General features: G+C 34.4%; 1 protein-coding gene across 2 annotated transcripts in view; it reads right to left on the minus strand.

Annotated features, from left to right (window-relative positions):
- usp54b (ubiquitin specific peptidase 54b) overlaps positions 1–14,503 on the minus strand; it is a 138,900-nt gene that overhangs the window by 89,510 nt on the left and 34,887 nt on the right. For both annotated transcript variants that reach the window (XM_073827753.1, XM_073827752.1), the window contains exon 2: positions 10,977–11,656. In XM_073827753.1, coding sequence (XP_073683854.1) covers positions 10,977–11,123 — 147 coding nt within the window. In that variant the 5' untranslated portion in view covers positions 11,124–11,656. The remainder of the gene's footprint in view (positions 1–10,976; positions 11,657–14,503) is intronic.

Below are 14,503 nucleotides of genomic sequence, written 5' to 3' on the forward strand. Positions count from 1 at the left end.
AGGATGGAAAATAAAAAGAGGAAAAGAGGAAGAAGTAAACAAAGAAGGAAAAACAGCAAGAAAGAAAGGAAGTGAATGAAAATGAAAGGAAAAACAGAAGGAGATAAAAAATTAAAAAGGGAGAGAGAAATGAATAAAAGAAATAAAAAATTAAGAATTGACAGGAAAATAAAATTGAAAAGGAATGAAAGAAGTTAAAAAAGGACAAAATCAAAGATTTTTGAAGAAGGAAGAAAATATAAACTAAAAGGGAAGAAGAAAGGAAAGATAAGATAAGAAGTGAATGAAAATTAAAGTCAAAAAGGAAGAAAAAATAAGGAAGTGATAAAAACACAGGAAGATAGGCTAGAATAAGAAAAGAAAAACAAAGACGGAAAAAGAAAGAAAGAAAGAAAGAAAGAAAGAAAGAAAGAAAGAAAACACTGTCCTGCAGTTTGAGTAATAAAACAGATATTGTGATTATGCAAATGAGCCACTGTGAGGAGTAAAAGAAACACTGGTATGCCTCATTAGCTCCTCTCAGTCTTTCTTCACCATTATTTCTTTTTCATCTCAAGGTATTTCTACCAGTAATGATTGCGTTCACAGCTGGTATGAGGGAAGGCAGCTGAAAAATGGCTTTTTAAGTGCCGCAATCACCATAAAATCTGGATTTGATCAAGTTGGCTGGCAGAGGAAATAAATTAATGAAGGAAGGGAAGCCACGTGACCCGGGCCAGAGGGGAGACAAAGGTGGCGTGGTGGGGACCGGGATAATTACCGGCAGCGGTCCTGGCCCGGCTTCAGTCAAGGACACGGGCTGTTTATTCAAATGAGCGCTGATAAGGCTTAATGCGGACAGCGGCTTATTGCTCTCGTCCTAATGAGAAAAATCACAACACTCTCAGAACAGGTGCTCTGCCAGACAAGCAACACATACAGAGCAATGTAAAACAGCACTAATGGCAGCTGAATAAGGAAAAAAGAGATAAAAACGAGAGGAAAAAATGCCATGGGATGCTAACAGGGCAGGTAACGCTGGAGGCTGGTTTTAGGCTAAACATATGCTTCATTATGATTCCCCATCTATCCATTTAATACTCTCAAACAAGCAGGTTGTCTATATGAATATGGGGAGAATTATTTCTGTATTGTTAGCCTCTCTAAAGGGTGATTCCACAAAACAGGTGCCATTTGTGCTTCTAATTGACAAGTTATTCCATTTCAACAATGAGAAGCTGAGAAGCTATGAACAGTAAGATTTTTTTTGTTCTTTAAAAAAAGTCTCTTCTGCTAACCAAGCCTGCATTTGTTTGATCTAAAGTACAGTAAAAACTGTAACATTTTGAAATATTTTTACTATTTAAAATAATTGTTTTCGATTTGAATATTTTTTAAATGTGATTTATCCCTGTGTTTTCAAAACTGAATTTTAACATCATTACTCCAGTCACATGATCCTTCAGAAATCATTCTAATATTCTGATTTATTGCTCAAAAAAACATTTATTATTATTATTATGTTGAAAACAGCTGTGAAAGTACAAAAGAAAAACAGACAAGGAAAAAAAGACAGTAAGAGAAAGAGAAAGTGAAAATGAAAGGAAAAAAGAAAGGAAGAAAATAAAAAGGAAGAGAGAAATTAATAAAATAAAAAAGGAATAAAAGAAGTAAAAAGGAATGAAAATACAAGGAAGAAAAGGAGGAAAATAGGAGGGAAGTAAAGAAGGAAAGAGGGGATGATGAAGGAAATATGAACAGAAGGAAGTAAGAAAGGAAGAGAGCAAAAATAAAAGGAAAAGAAAAGAAGGAATAAAAGAACAGAAGGGAGATGCAAGTAAAAGGAAAATAGGAAAGAAGGTAGAAAATGAAAAGAGAGGTTGGAAGACATGAAAGAAGGAAATAAAAGATTAAATAAGTAAGTAAAGAAGGGTGGAAAATAAAAGAAAAAGAGGAAAACAGGAAGAAGTATATATATATATATATATATATATATATATATATGTATATATATATATATATATATATATATATATATGTGTGTGTGTGTGTGTGTGTGTGTGTGTATAATGTGTATAATGTTACAAACGATTTTTGTTTCTGATAAATGCTGAACTTTGGATCTTTCTATTCATCAAAGAATACTGAAAGAAATGTACTCAACTGTTTTAAATATTGATATATATATATATATATATATATATATATATATATATATATATATATATATATATACTGATAACAGTTATTTTAAATTGTAAAAATATTTCAAAATTGTACCGTTTTTTTTGTACTTTGAATCAAATAAATGCAGGCTTGTGAGCAGAAGAAGAACATCTTTAAAAAAACATTAAAACTCTTAGTGTTCAAAAACTTTTGACTGGTACTGTGTAAAATATATCTAACCTTGTTACTGTCAACCCTGTTAACTACGATACATTTAATACATCTAAACATAGAAAAATGTATTAATTGAGCTTGAGGAGGCAATATGCAACTCATTAACACTCAAACTTTTATCTGTCTGACAGACTGTATAAAATCTTACAGAAAAGTACTTTTAAGAAAAACGCACTCACTTCACAGAACGACCCTGCAGTAGTTCAGGTACTTCTGCAGACATTTTAAAATGAGATATGATTAGACTCTTCGGGAAAAGAAAAAAATGAGATATGATTAGACACTTCATAATAACTACATGATTAAAAAGTGTATTAATTATTTCAGCAAGGTTATCTCAGGATACAGTAAAGTAAGCCCTCGGCTCTCAACTGAAGCTCTTCCAGTTTTCAGAGCAAAAGAAAATCTTGCTAAATTAAGAGCCTTTCGTGTTACTTAAGACGCAGTGGGATGAGAATGTGCATGAAGGGGGGAAATTTAGAACTCAACTTCCAAACTTAAATTAAACACCTAATCTCTGGAGGAGTCTGTCGAGACCCTTTCCAAACTGATATTAGGTAGAGCTTGGTAGATCCTCTGAGCAACCTGCCTTCCAGGACAGACTTAAAGGACTAGTTCACTCATAAATTAACTCTCCCTCATATTGTTTTAAATCTGTATGTAATCTGTATCTTCTGCATAACACAAAAGAAGATATTTAAAAAAATGAACATTAAAGTCAATGGGGTCCAATGTTGTTTTTGACCCCAATCTTCTTCGAAACATCTGCTTTTGTGCTCCACTTACAGAGATAGTTCTCTAAAAATTTTCATTCTGTCATTATTTACTCACCCTCAGGTTGTTCCAAACCTGTATGAGCTTCTTTCTTCTGCTGAACACAAAAGAAAAGCATGTGGAAAAAAGCAAACAGTGGTCGGTAGCCATTGACTTCCATAGTGTGAATAAAAAACTACTATGGCAGTCAAAGGGGATTAGAAACACATTCTTTAAAATATCATCTCAAGTTTGGAACAAATTGAGGACGAGTAAACAATGTCAATTTAATTTTTTGGTGTGAACTATCCCTTTAATTCTCTGAAAAACAAAAAAAATCTAAAAAGTACATATGTGAGCCTGGACCACAAAACCAGTCATAAGGGTAATTTTTTTTTTAACCCTTTGAGCAGTACGGTCCCACATATGGGATTCTAATTTCTGTGCCCCTGGGAGTACGGTCCCACATATGGGATTTAGAACGTTCGGTGACGTCACGCAGCTGACAAATTCAAACTGCGCTTTGGCGCGATGGCTGGCGCTGAGCCAGAGACAGCGGAGCTCTGCACTTGTCATACAATCACAACTATGCAGTGTTTTTAACCACATAATGCTTATTTTAGGTTTCAGACATTTAAATTCACATAAGTACTAGTAAAACGAGACATTAAGAGTTTGTAAAATACAAACATAGGTCTATGGAAGCAGCAAATAACCATCTATTCAAATATAATTTGCCGATGTGTTTTATTTCTATCACATACACATAGGCAAAGTAACTAAAAGGTTCACTCTATTCCTCTTCTAGTTCACCCAAGTAGGGCTCGCTGCAGCCTGCGGTGGACATCCAACCCCGCCCACATCCATGTGTGACGTCAGACACCACGCCCACGTCAATGCGTCATCGTGTGATTCCCCTCCCCATCGGTAGCCTTAAAGCGGTGCATTTCAAAATACTTCACGAAATGTATCCATGTAAAGTAGCTCTTTCTAAATTCATAGACATTGATAATACCTGCAGTTTCTGTAACACGGAAGACTTGTGTCATTTGTTTTATAATTGTGAATTGTCTCTTACTTTTTGGTCTGATGTTAGCACCTTTCTTTTTCTGCAAAGAAATGTTAATTATATGCTTTCTTTAAAAGATGTTATCTGTACTTATTCTCATGAAAGTAAAATGATTGAGTACGTTGTTAACTTTTACATTTTGCAAGGCAAATATTATGTTCTTAAACAGAAATTTGCGAAATGCATACCAAAATGTAATTTATTTTTTTATCAGAAATATAAGTATTTAAAAAGTCTTTAAAACAAATGAATACATTTGTTGTTATATTTCACGGAGAACTTTTTTTCTGGTCATGCTCCCACAATGTAATTTTTGTTTATGTAAGGGAAAAGGAAGAAAATTTGAACTATTGTTTAGTTGTTTCTAGGTTTTAATTTAGTTTTTGTTTATTTATTTACTTTTTATTTATACGTTTATTTATTTATTTTTTTCTCTCTATGGTATTAGTTTATTTATTTTTTTATTATTATTTTTCCCCATCTTATTACATACTGTATTACTGTATACAGATTAAGCTTGTATTTTGTGTATCTGAATTTCTATTTCAATATTTTTGTAATGTCCAATTATTCTTTAATAAAATAATAATAAAAAAAGAACATCTGGGGGTTGTACGCATGTGCAAGAATGGCGGAAGTATGTTGTATCGGGGATGTAAACAAAACAGTTTGTATTAAATAATACAAATTAAACCGTCATCTTTCATGTGGAACTAATTACATTCAAACAGCCAGTAAAACACTTGCTTTGGTTGATTAAAGTTAGGAAAATGGTAATTGGTAATAAAACATTTAAACTAGGGCCGGGACTTTAACGCGTTAATTTAGATTAATTAATTACACAAAATTAACGCGTTAAATTTTTTTTAACGCATTTTAATCGCACTTAATTTTGCACCGCGGAACGTTTCTCACTGGATGAGTTTCAGCGGACCGATTATACTGGAGCACCAACTAGCGTTCAGACCAAAGGAATGCGCATATCACCGCAGCACATCGAGCCTCAAGTATCACCTCAATGCTTTTACAGAAGGTCTACCTACCTATAGGGTACCTGAATTTCTGAAATGTAGGCTAGTATATTTCTAAATATCCCAGTGTTTCCCCTACCATTATCTTAGGGGGGCGCGTTTACAATGTCTCCTCCAAGAAAACACGGACTGGATCGCGGACTCCATTCATAAAAACCGAATTTACTATAGCGTGGAATGCCACGATTTTTGGATTGATAAATCAAAAGTTCGTCTGTCACTTAATTCAAATCGCGATATGGACTAGTGTCTGTAAAGACTGAAATGCAAAAAGACCGTTTTAATATGAATCCTGCATGTCCCGTTTGCCTCTGTATGTTAGAATGGCAGAGACGCCTTTTTTTTTTACTGCACGCGTGATGCCCCCGTTAATTTTTTGCATTTTCATCTCACATGAACAGATAGACTCAATCTCCAAAGCTACTGTCAGTGTCACATTTACCGTTTCATTTGAGAAAACTAGCATCATATCATACTTTACACACAGAAACTTCACGGCAACCTGTCAAAATAAAAGTACGGTTTAACATGAAACAGAACAATATTCCTATTTAAATAATTGACAAAAAACAATATATATGATAAAAAATAAATATAACAACAAGATTAACCACTTAATTGTAGAAAAAAATACTACGATTATTATTTAAATGTTAAATTATTATTATTTATTGATTTTAAAAGCAAACCTCTGTTTGTTTGCCAAAAATTAAAAAGGTTTATTTTTTCGTTTGATTAAAAATAAATAAATGTTTATGCTTTCATTTGATTATGAGAAAAATTAAAACACAAGAATTTCTTAAAAAAAAAAATAAAAATAGCAAAAGATTGTAAAGCCCTATTGTTCAAAATGTTAAAATAGAGAGTTTTGGGTTTATTTTTTCACTGAAATAAATGTTTTCGTTATTACACAAAGTAGGGTAAAGTACCGAGAAAAAAAGAATGGAAACCTAGGGGAAACACTGTATCCTATTGCTACACTTAATGGCAATATTGCACTGGTCTGTTGGACTTGGTTGAACAAAAATAAACAATGTTTTGTTGCTTAAGTTTATGTATTCAGTCATTATTCAATGGTATACTAAAAATCCATATGAAAAAACTTACTTCTCACTGTTCTCAGGTCAAATATTTATATGCGATTAAAATGCGATTAATTTCGATTAATTAATTACAAAGCCTCTAATTAATTAGATTAATTTTTTTAATCGAGTCCCGGCCCTAATTTAAACCTTACCTTATTTGTTTGTGTAATGACATAAATTCACGTTTATTATAATCGATTTTGACATAGCTTAGACAAGATCAGATTTAGATGGACAATTAAGTTTTGTTATTGTAAAAGTAACACTTAGCATATTTTCATTTTCATCTAATTCTCTAAAGATATGTCCCCAAATGTGAACATTGCTAATCATATTATAACTATTTTAATATGTGTTAATACTATTTAATATGTTGAATGTGTGACGTGTTTGAACATGGGCGTGGCGTCTGGCGTCACACTTGGATGTGGGCGGGGTTGGATGTCCACCGCAGGCTGCAGCGAGACCCTCCTCAGTTCACCAGCCACTTACTTGCATGTATTTCGGGAGAAACGGATGAATGTATGTGATGTAAATGCGGCTGACAGGACTCTGAACTGCAGCGCGAACAAACATGGCCGCGCCCATCTCACGTTTCAAATCACGATCCAGATCATTTACATAGGGTTTTAAACGACGAATCATACTAATTCACACATATTTGTGAATCGGAATATTAGATAGTTCATGGCATGGTAAGCAAGTGTGTGAGTATTCTGGATAAAAAAGGAAAAACGAAATTAAAGCGATCTATCTGTCATACAGTGTTATTGTGGCTGTGTTGTGTCACGTGACAAGCATGACGCGTCGCCATGGAAACAATAAGGACGAACGTTCTAAAATAACGGTCGCTTAAAAAAAACTCACTCTCGGGGGTCCACTAGAATATGTTAAACTCACCACTGAAAGGGTTAAACTGAGATTTATTCATCTGAAAGTTAAATTAATAAGCTTTCCATTGATGTATGATGCATGTTAGGATAGGACAACATTTGTGCGAGATACAACTATTTGAAAATCTGGAATCTGAGGGTGCAAAAAAATCTAAATATTGAGAAAATCGCCTTGAAAGATGTCCATATTAAGTTCTTAGCAATGCATATTACTAATCAAAAATTAAGTATTGATATAGGAAATGTACAAAATACCTTCATGGAACATGATCTTTACTTAATGTCCTAATGATTTTTAGCATAAAAGAAAAAAATTTAAATAATTTTGACCCATACAATGTATTTTTTGGCTGTTTCTACAAATACACCTGTGCTACTTAAGACTGGTTTTCCAAGGTAAAATATTGGTCCCCAGGCAAATGCCAACGACATAGAACCCATTTAGTCGGCGCTGTGTTCAGACCACAGGATTAGTATAATAGCCCATTTTTATTTTAAATTACCTATTAATAAGTCTCTACTGCGAGATGAAGCCCGGACCTTTAGCTCCCACGCACCTGGCTGGCCTGATCCGGCTGAAAATGAGCGCATCCATCGCTGAGCTAATTTCGGAAAAGCTCAAACAGATCCATAGTGCTAGTCTTGGCTTTTGAATGAAGCACCCTAGAGGGTCCGTGTTAACCCATTTACAACGGTAAACTCAGGACGCATGATGCACAAGATCCTTTGGAGAAAAACGACTGCGGTGCGACAGTATCTCACACATGATGAGCTAATCTAGAGGGGCCTCGCTAATAGAATTCCTGTCTAACGTCTGATAAGAAGTTAGTTTGCCTTCACTGGATCCGTGATTTGATTTAGCTCTTTCAAGTAAGTTGCGAGTGAACAAAAAGGAAAAATGAAAAACACCCTCCAGCATAATTCTGCTCCCTCATCCCTGTCCAGCGCTGTTACAGCGACTATAAAGTGATTATTAAGGATTCCTCTAAAGTGGGGAGAATAAAAATTTTATGATTTGATAACTTTTTCTTCACCCTTTCTCTTTTATCCTCACTTACTATTTTTAGTCGTATCTTCCTCAGTTGGGCATGTGCAGTATATGTACACACACATGTCTACAGTATAGATACTATGTGAAGAGTATAATAAACACAAGCTTTGCTTGCCATACATACTCATATATCAATTACTAAACTATACGAGTATTCAAGGGCAGGTCTTTAGATGGTTTAGATCCTACCTGTCCGATTGTTAACAATTTCTTTATTTAAATGGGAAATCATCTTAATTAACTCCAGTAAAGTATGGAGTGCCGCAAGGATCTGTCTTGGGCCCTCTTCTGTTTTCTATATAGATGTTGCCCCTTGGTAATATTATTAGAAAATATGGGATTAGTTTCCATTGTCATCCACAGATGAAGTCAAAAGTTCACATACACCTTGCAGAATGTGCAAAATTTGAATTATTTTACCAAAATAAGAGGGATCATTCAAAATGCATGTTTCATACGTGATTTTTTATTTAGTACTGACCTGAATAAGATATTTCACATGAAAGATGTTTACATATAGTTCACAAGAGAAAATAGCTCCTGTTCAAAAGTTTACATACACTTGATTCTTAATACTGTGTTTAAAAAGTGGATCTTAAAATCATACAGTCATGGTTGGAAAGAGTTAAAATACACAAAAATGCTGAAAAACCAAAGAATCTGTGGGACCTTAAGGACTTTTCTGAAGAACAGTGGGTAGTTTAACTGTTCAAGACAAACAAGGGACTCATAAACAACTATCACTAAACAAAACAAAAAACAGCTGTGTGTGGATCCTTCAGGTAACAATACAGCATTGAGAATCAAGTGTATGTAAACTTTTGAACAGGGTAATTTTTATATATTCAACTATTATTTTCTATTGTGGACTATGTGTAAACATCTTTTTGGTGAAACCCCTTATTCAGGTCAGTACTAAATAGAAAATAACAAGTATTTTGTATGATCCTTCGTATTTTGGTAAAATAATTAACATTTTGCAGATTCTGCAAGGTGTATGTAAACTTCTGTATATATTTCAACAAGACCAGAAGAAACTGCTAAATTATCTAAGCTAACAGGGTGTGTTAAAAATTAAAAAGATTAGCATCCGTGTGTAAAATAAGAACAAACAAAAAAACATACTGACTAGTCTATTATGAAAATATGTTGTTTTCAACATCCCGTATGAAAGTCAAATGGCTTTTGGAGAAGCGTCCAAGACTATGTTGGGTAGGTAACAGAGAGGGATGTTTAATTTATGAGCAGACAGACTGTTTGGCCAGACAGATTGGTGTAAGTGAGGACAGCCTACAAGGAAGACCCAGATAAAGCTCTGCTAAACTGGGACCGGCAGAGACCAACAGTGACATCAGATACAGCAGCATGAAAAAGATAGAATGGAAGAGAGAGAAATCCATAACACTCTGAATGAACTCTACAGCCATCCTAGAATACCAAATACTGTTTCGACTGTGCAACAACTTCCAAGAGAGAAAGAAGGTCCAAGAAAGAACCTTTGGCCATAACTACCAAAACAGAGTGAACTGATGAGAAAATGTAAATAATATGAGCCAGGGGTATAAACTTTTGAACAGAATGAAATAAGCTACAAAAGATACTTACATGTTTCCCAAAAGACAAAATAAGTTAAAGGGGCTATATGTAACTTTTTCCCCAAAATAAACGTAACAATAGCCTTTTTATTTGACCATTTATGACTCAAACATCTCCTGATGAGCATACTGACACCTTGTCAGCTCACAGTGGGTGCACCTATAAGCCTGTATCCTATTTTTCCTATTTTCTGTCGGATTTTTCGCGCGCTGTCTGCGGATGTGACGTCAAGCGCGTTCATGTTAAACGTTTCAGATCACTCTGCCACCTCCGCTAGTCATATATATTGCAAACAAACTTAGTTTCTCAAACAATATATGTATTTGACTGTTCTTCCAAAAGTTTTCACCCCCCAGCTCTTAATGCATCGTGTTTCCTTCTGAAGCATCAGTGAGAGTTTGAACCTTCTGTAATAGTTGGATATGAGTCCATCAGTTGTCCTCAGTGTGAACAAATATATGTAAAAATTAGACAGTCATTGTTGGACAGGGTTCAAATACACACAAAAAACAAAGAATTTGTGGGACCTTAAGGACTTTTCTGAAGAACAGCTGGCAGTTTAACTGTTTAGGACAAACAAGGGACTCATGAACAACTATCACTAAACAAAAATCACTAAACAGGGCCATTTTTATAAATTCGACTATTATTTTCTCTTGTGGACTATATGTAAATGTCAACATGCATTTTGTATGATCCTCTTATTCTGTTAAAATAATTAACATTTTGCAGATTCTGCAAGGTGTATGTAAACTTTTGACCTTAACTATAAATAGCCAATACATATCTACAGATGTCGATTGTCAAGCCAATACAATATTCTGATAATATAATAATGTAAAATGTACATTCACTATGGAAATTTCTGTAACATTTCCATGGTTTTTAGTATATTTTTAAAATTTCTTTAATATTTTAAGGCCTAGAAATAAAATTTTACGGATATTTCCAGGTTTTTCATGACCACAGAATCCCTGCAGTTTATAATAAAGCTACAGGCCAACACTTTAGTTTACTCCTCAACGTAATTTTTTACTTGCGTTTGACCCTGTGTGAACACCATCTGTAAAAGTAAAACACAAGACCATAATACTGATATAAAGCAAAATTCAGTCCTACCTGCAGCGCGCTGTTTAGGAAGCAGCTGTTCTGACCCGGCTCATTGCTCAGGCCTTTGCTGGGAGCGATGGAGGTCATGGTACGTGGGGTAAACATCCCCTGCAGCCCGCTGCTGCCTGAAGCAAAGTAGTTACGCTTCCACGACATGGGTCCAGCTCCGCTCCGCTCCGCTCCCCCCTCCAATCACCACAAGAGCCACGTCCTTCCCCAGCTAATCATGCTGGAGGAGGAAGGCATCCTGAACACGGTGCAGATGAGTGAGTGTGTGTTTGAATGCGAGGGAGAAAGAGAGATAGCAGAGAGCGTCTGTGCTGGGCTGTTTTCTATGTTACTCCCATGAGAGAGGGTTTGGTCAGTGATTGCAATACAAAAATATAATGAAGGAATCTGCTGGGGTTTGGTAACAGGTGTGAATATAAAAGTGATGTTTTCTCTTGAGAGTGTCTCAGTAATGTCTGTCCTTCGCGACTAAATGGTTCCCAACACCTGAGATGGTAAAGTGGGGTCAAATGTAATGACTGGCCTGGTTAAAACCAGCTGTGTGACTGTTGCTGTGTTTGTTGGAGGAAGTTTGGCTGTGATCCGAGACACTGTCCTCACGTTGCGATGTCCACTTTCTGTCCGCCAACTGCTCTTCACTTCTGAGCCTTCTCAATGTGTCCTTTCTTAGCCCAGCTGATCTGAAAAATAAATAAGAATAATTTACATTCAAAAACATTCCTTTAATTTTTCAAACAACAACTCAGCTGGTTGGTCTATCACAAAAACCATCATTGTTTTTGCGTGTTTATTTTAACGTTTAGGGGTTATTCAACAGAAAATGAAAATTCTGTCATTAATTACTCACCCTCATGTTGTTTTAAACCCATAAGACCTTCGTTTATCTTCAGGACACAAATTAAGATATTTTTGATGATATTCGAGAGCTTTTCTGACCCAAAGACTGACACGGAAGAGAAGAAAGTGTTAAATAAAGTCTTTATTTTTGTTTTCTTTACACATAACATTTTTCCTAGGTTTACAAAATAACTGTTGATTCACAGATGTCACATGGACTATTTTAAGGATGTCTGTACTACCTTTCTGGGCCGTGATAGTTGTGTTGCTGTCTATGCAGGGTCAGAAAGCTCTCGGATTTAATCAACAATATCTTAATTTGTGTTCCAAAGATCTTACGGGTTTGGAACAACATGTAGGTAAGTAATAAATGACATAATTTAAAATTTTGGGCAAACTAACCCTTTAAAAGTAAAGTAAACCCCATTTCTTTATGCATATGTACACTACCAGTCATTTTTTTGTTTTTTAAAGTTTTTTTCTTGTAATAGCGAGTTATAAGATCAGAATTGCGAGATGTAAAGTCACAATTCTGACGTTTTTCTCAAAATTGCATAAAAACTCACAATTCTGACTTTTTTCATCAGAATTGTGAGATTTAAACTCTTAATTGTGAGTTATAAAGTCCAATTTTTGAGGGGTAGAAAAGAATGACTTTCTCAGAATTGCGAGTTTACATGTCACAAAGACTTTTTTTCTCAGAACTGTGAGTTATAAACTTGCAATTCTAAGAAAAAAGCCACAATTGCGAGATATAAACTCAGAATTGTGAGTTTATATCTCGGAATTCTGACTTTACTTCTCAAAATTGCATTTATGTCTCACAATTCTGACCTTACAACTCGTAATTGTGAGTTTATATCTCATAATTGTGAGGAAAAAAGTCAGAATTGTGAGATAAAAAGTCACCATTACCTTTTTTTTAATCCTTATTCAGTGGTGGAAACAGACTTCCATAATTGAAAGCATCCTTGCTAAATAAAAGTATTAATTTCTATAATTTTGCTACAAAAGCTTTTCATTTCAGATAAATGTTTTCTATTCATCAAAGAATTCTGAAAAAATGTATTTAACTGTTTTAAATATTGATAATAATAATAATAATAATAAATGTTTCTTGAACAGCACATTTCTAAAAGGATCATGTGACTGAAGTAATGATGCTGAAAATTAAGTTTTGATCACAGGAATAAATTACATTTTAAACATTTTATATAGTTAATAGAAAGCAGTTTTTTAAATAATAAACATATTTCACAATATTACTGATTTTGCTGTATTTCAAATCAAATAAATGCAGGCTTGGTTAGCAGAAGAGACTTTAAAAAAACATACAAAATCTTACTGTTCAAAAACTTTTGACTGGTAGTGTAAATTTAACCTAAAATCTAAAAAAAAAGTTAACGGTGAGGTTATATTTCAGTTACCTATCTTCACATGACTCTTCTCATATGTACATAAAGCAGCCCTGCGTAGCGTCTGCCGTGCAAATATATCAACTACGGTATACATTCAAAATATCTACTGTTTTAATAAATTTGGACCATCATTTGTTTCATCCCCTTGCTCTTTAGCTTTTTCAACTAGGAAGAAGTGAGTGAGAGAGGAAGGTAAAGAGGGAGGTATGCGGGAGAGGAAAGACAGCAGCACTGCAGAGCTCTCCTGCCAGGTTGGAGGCAGCAGCATGCTGAGCAAATGTCCTATTCCCACTACTACATAAATACACGCCCACGTTCACACGCAAAATACACACTCTGGCCACATGGTCCAGCCGGAGCCGGAGTGAGGCCCCGCAGTGTGTCCTGTTCTCCTAAGGCAGAGGCATGAAGAGGGATGTTCTGATGTGGAAGAACAGCGATTGTGACAGACCTGAGGCAGGTGTTATGCAGGGTCACAGAAACACATCTTTCCTGCTCTTCTTAATCAGGGTCAGCTCTGTGTAAGCTACGGATGTTCATGACTGCCTGCTGAGCGATTTAATGATGTTAGGAATTTAATGAATTAGGCTAACTATTTCAGCACAAATAAAGGTTATGTACACTGCAAAACAATACTTGCTTGCCAATACAACCAACTAAAAAAAGACAAGCCCTTTCATACAGTCACCCACTTCCGGTTTTAGTAGAAAATATGTAAACATAGGACATAAAAAATTATCCCACCTGACCATAATTTTGACCAGTGTAACATTATGCAATGCATATTTACATTGTTCTTCCTTTACTGAGTTCCTTTACTGAGCAAAAATAATATTGTTCAGAAATATTTATTTACACTGTCTTTTATTGACTTAAATAGTAGCAAAAATATTGTTACAAATACTTTACACTGTATGTTTTTTTTATTGACTTAAATATAGCAACAAAAAATATTTATTTGCACTGTATGTCCTTTATTGGCTTTATACTGGCAAAAATAAATAAATAAATGTTCAAAAATATTAGTTATACTGTATGTCCTTAATTGATATTAACAGTAGCAAAAAAAAAACGCTAAAAAATATTTATTATTATTATTTATTTACATTGTATGTTTTTTATTGACTTAAATAGTAGCAAAAATGTAAAAGAAAATATTTACACTGTATGTCCTTTCTTGACTTAAATACAGCAAAAACAAATCAAAAATATTTACTTACAGTGTAAATAAATATTTTTAACAATATTTTTGCTACTATTTAGGTCAATAAA

This window comes from Garra rufa, chromosome 22 (assembly GCF_049309525.1).
Source record: "Garra rufa chromosome 22, GarRuf1.0, whole genome shotgun sequence".
Lineage (NCBI taxonomy): Eukaryota > Metazoa > Chordata > Actinopteri > Cypriniformes > Cyprinidae > Garra > Garra rufa.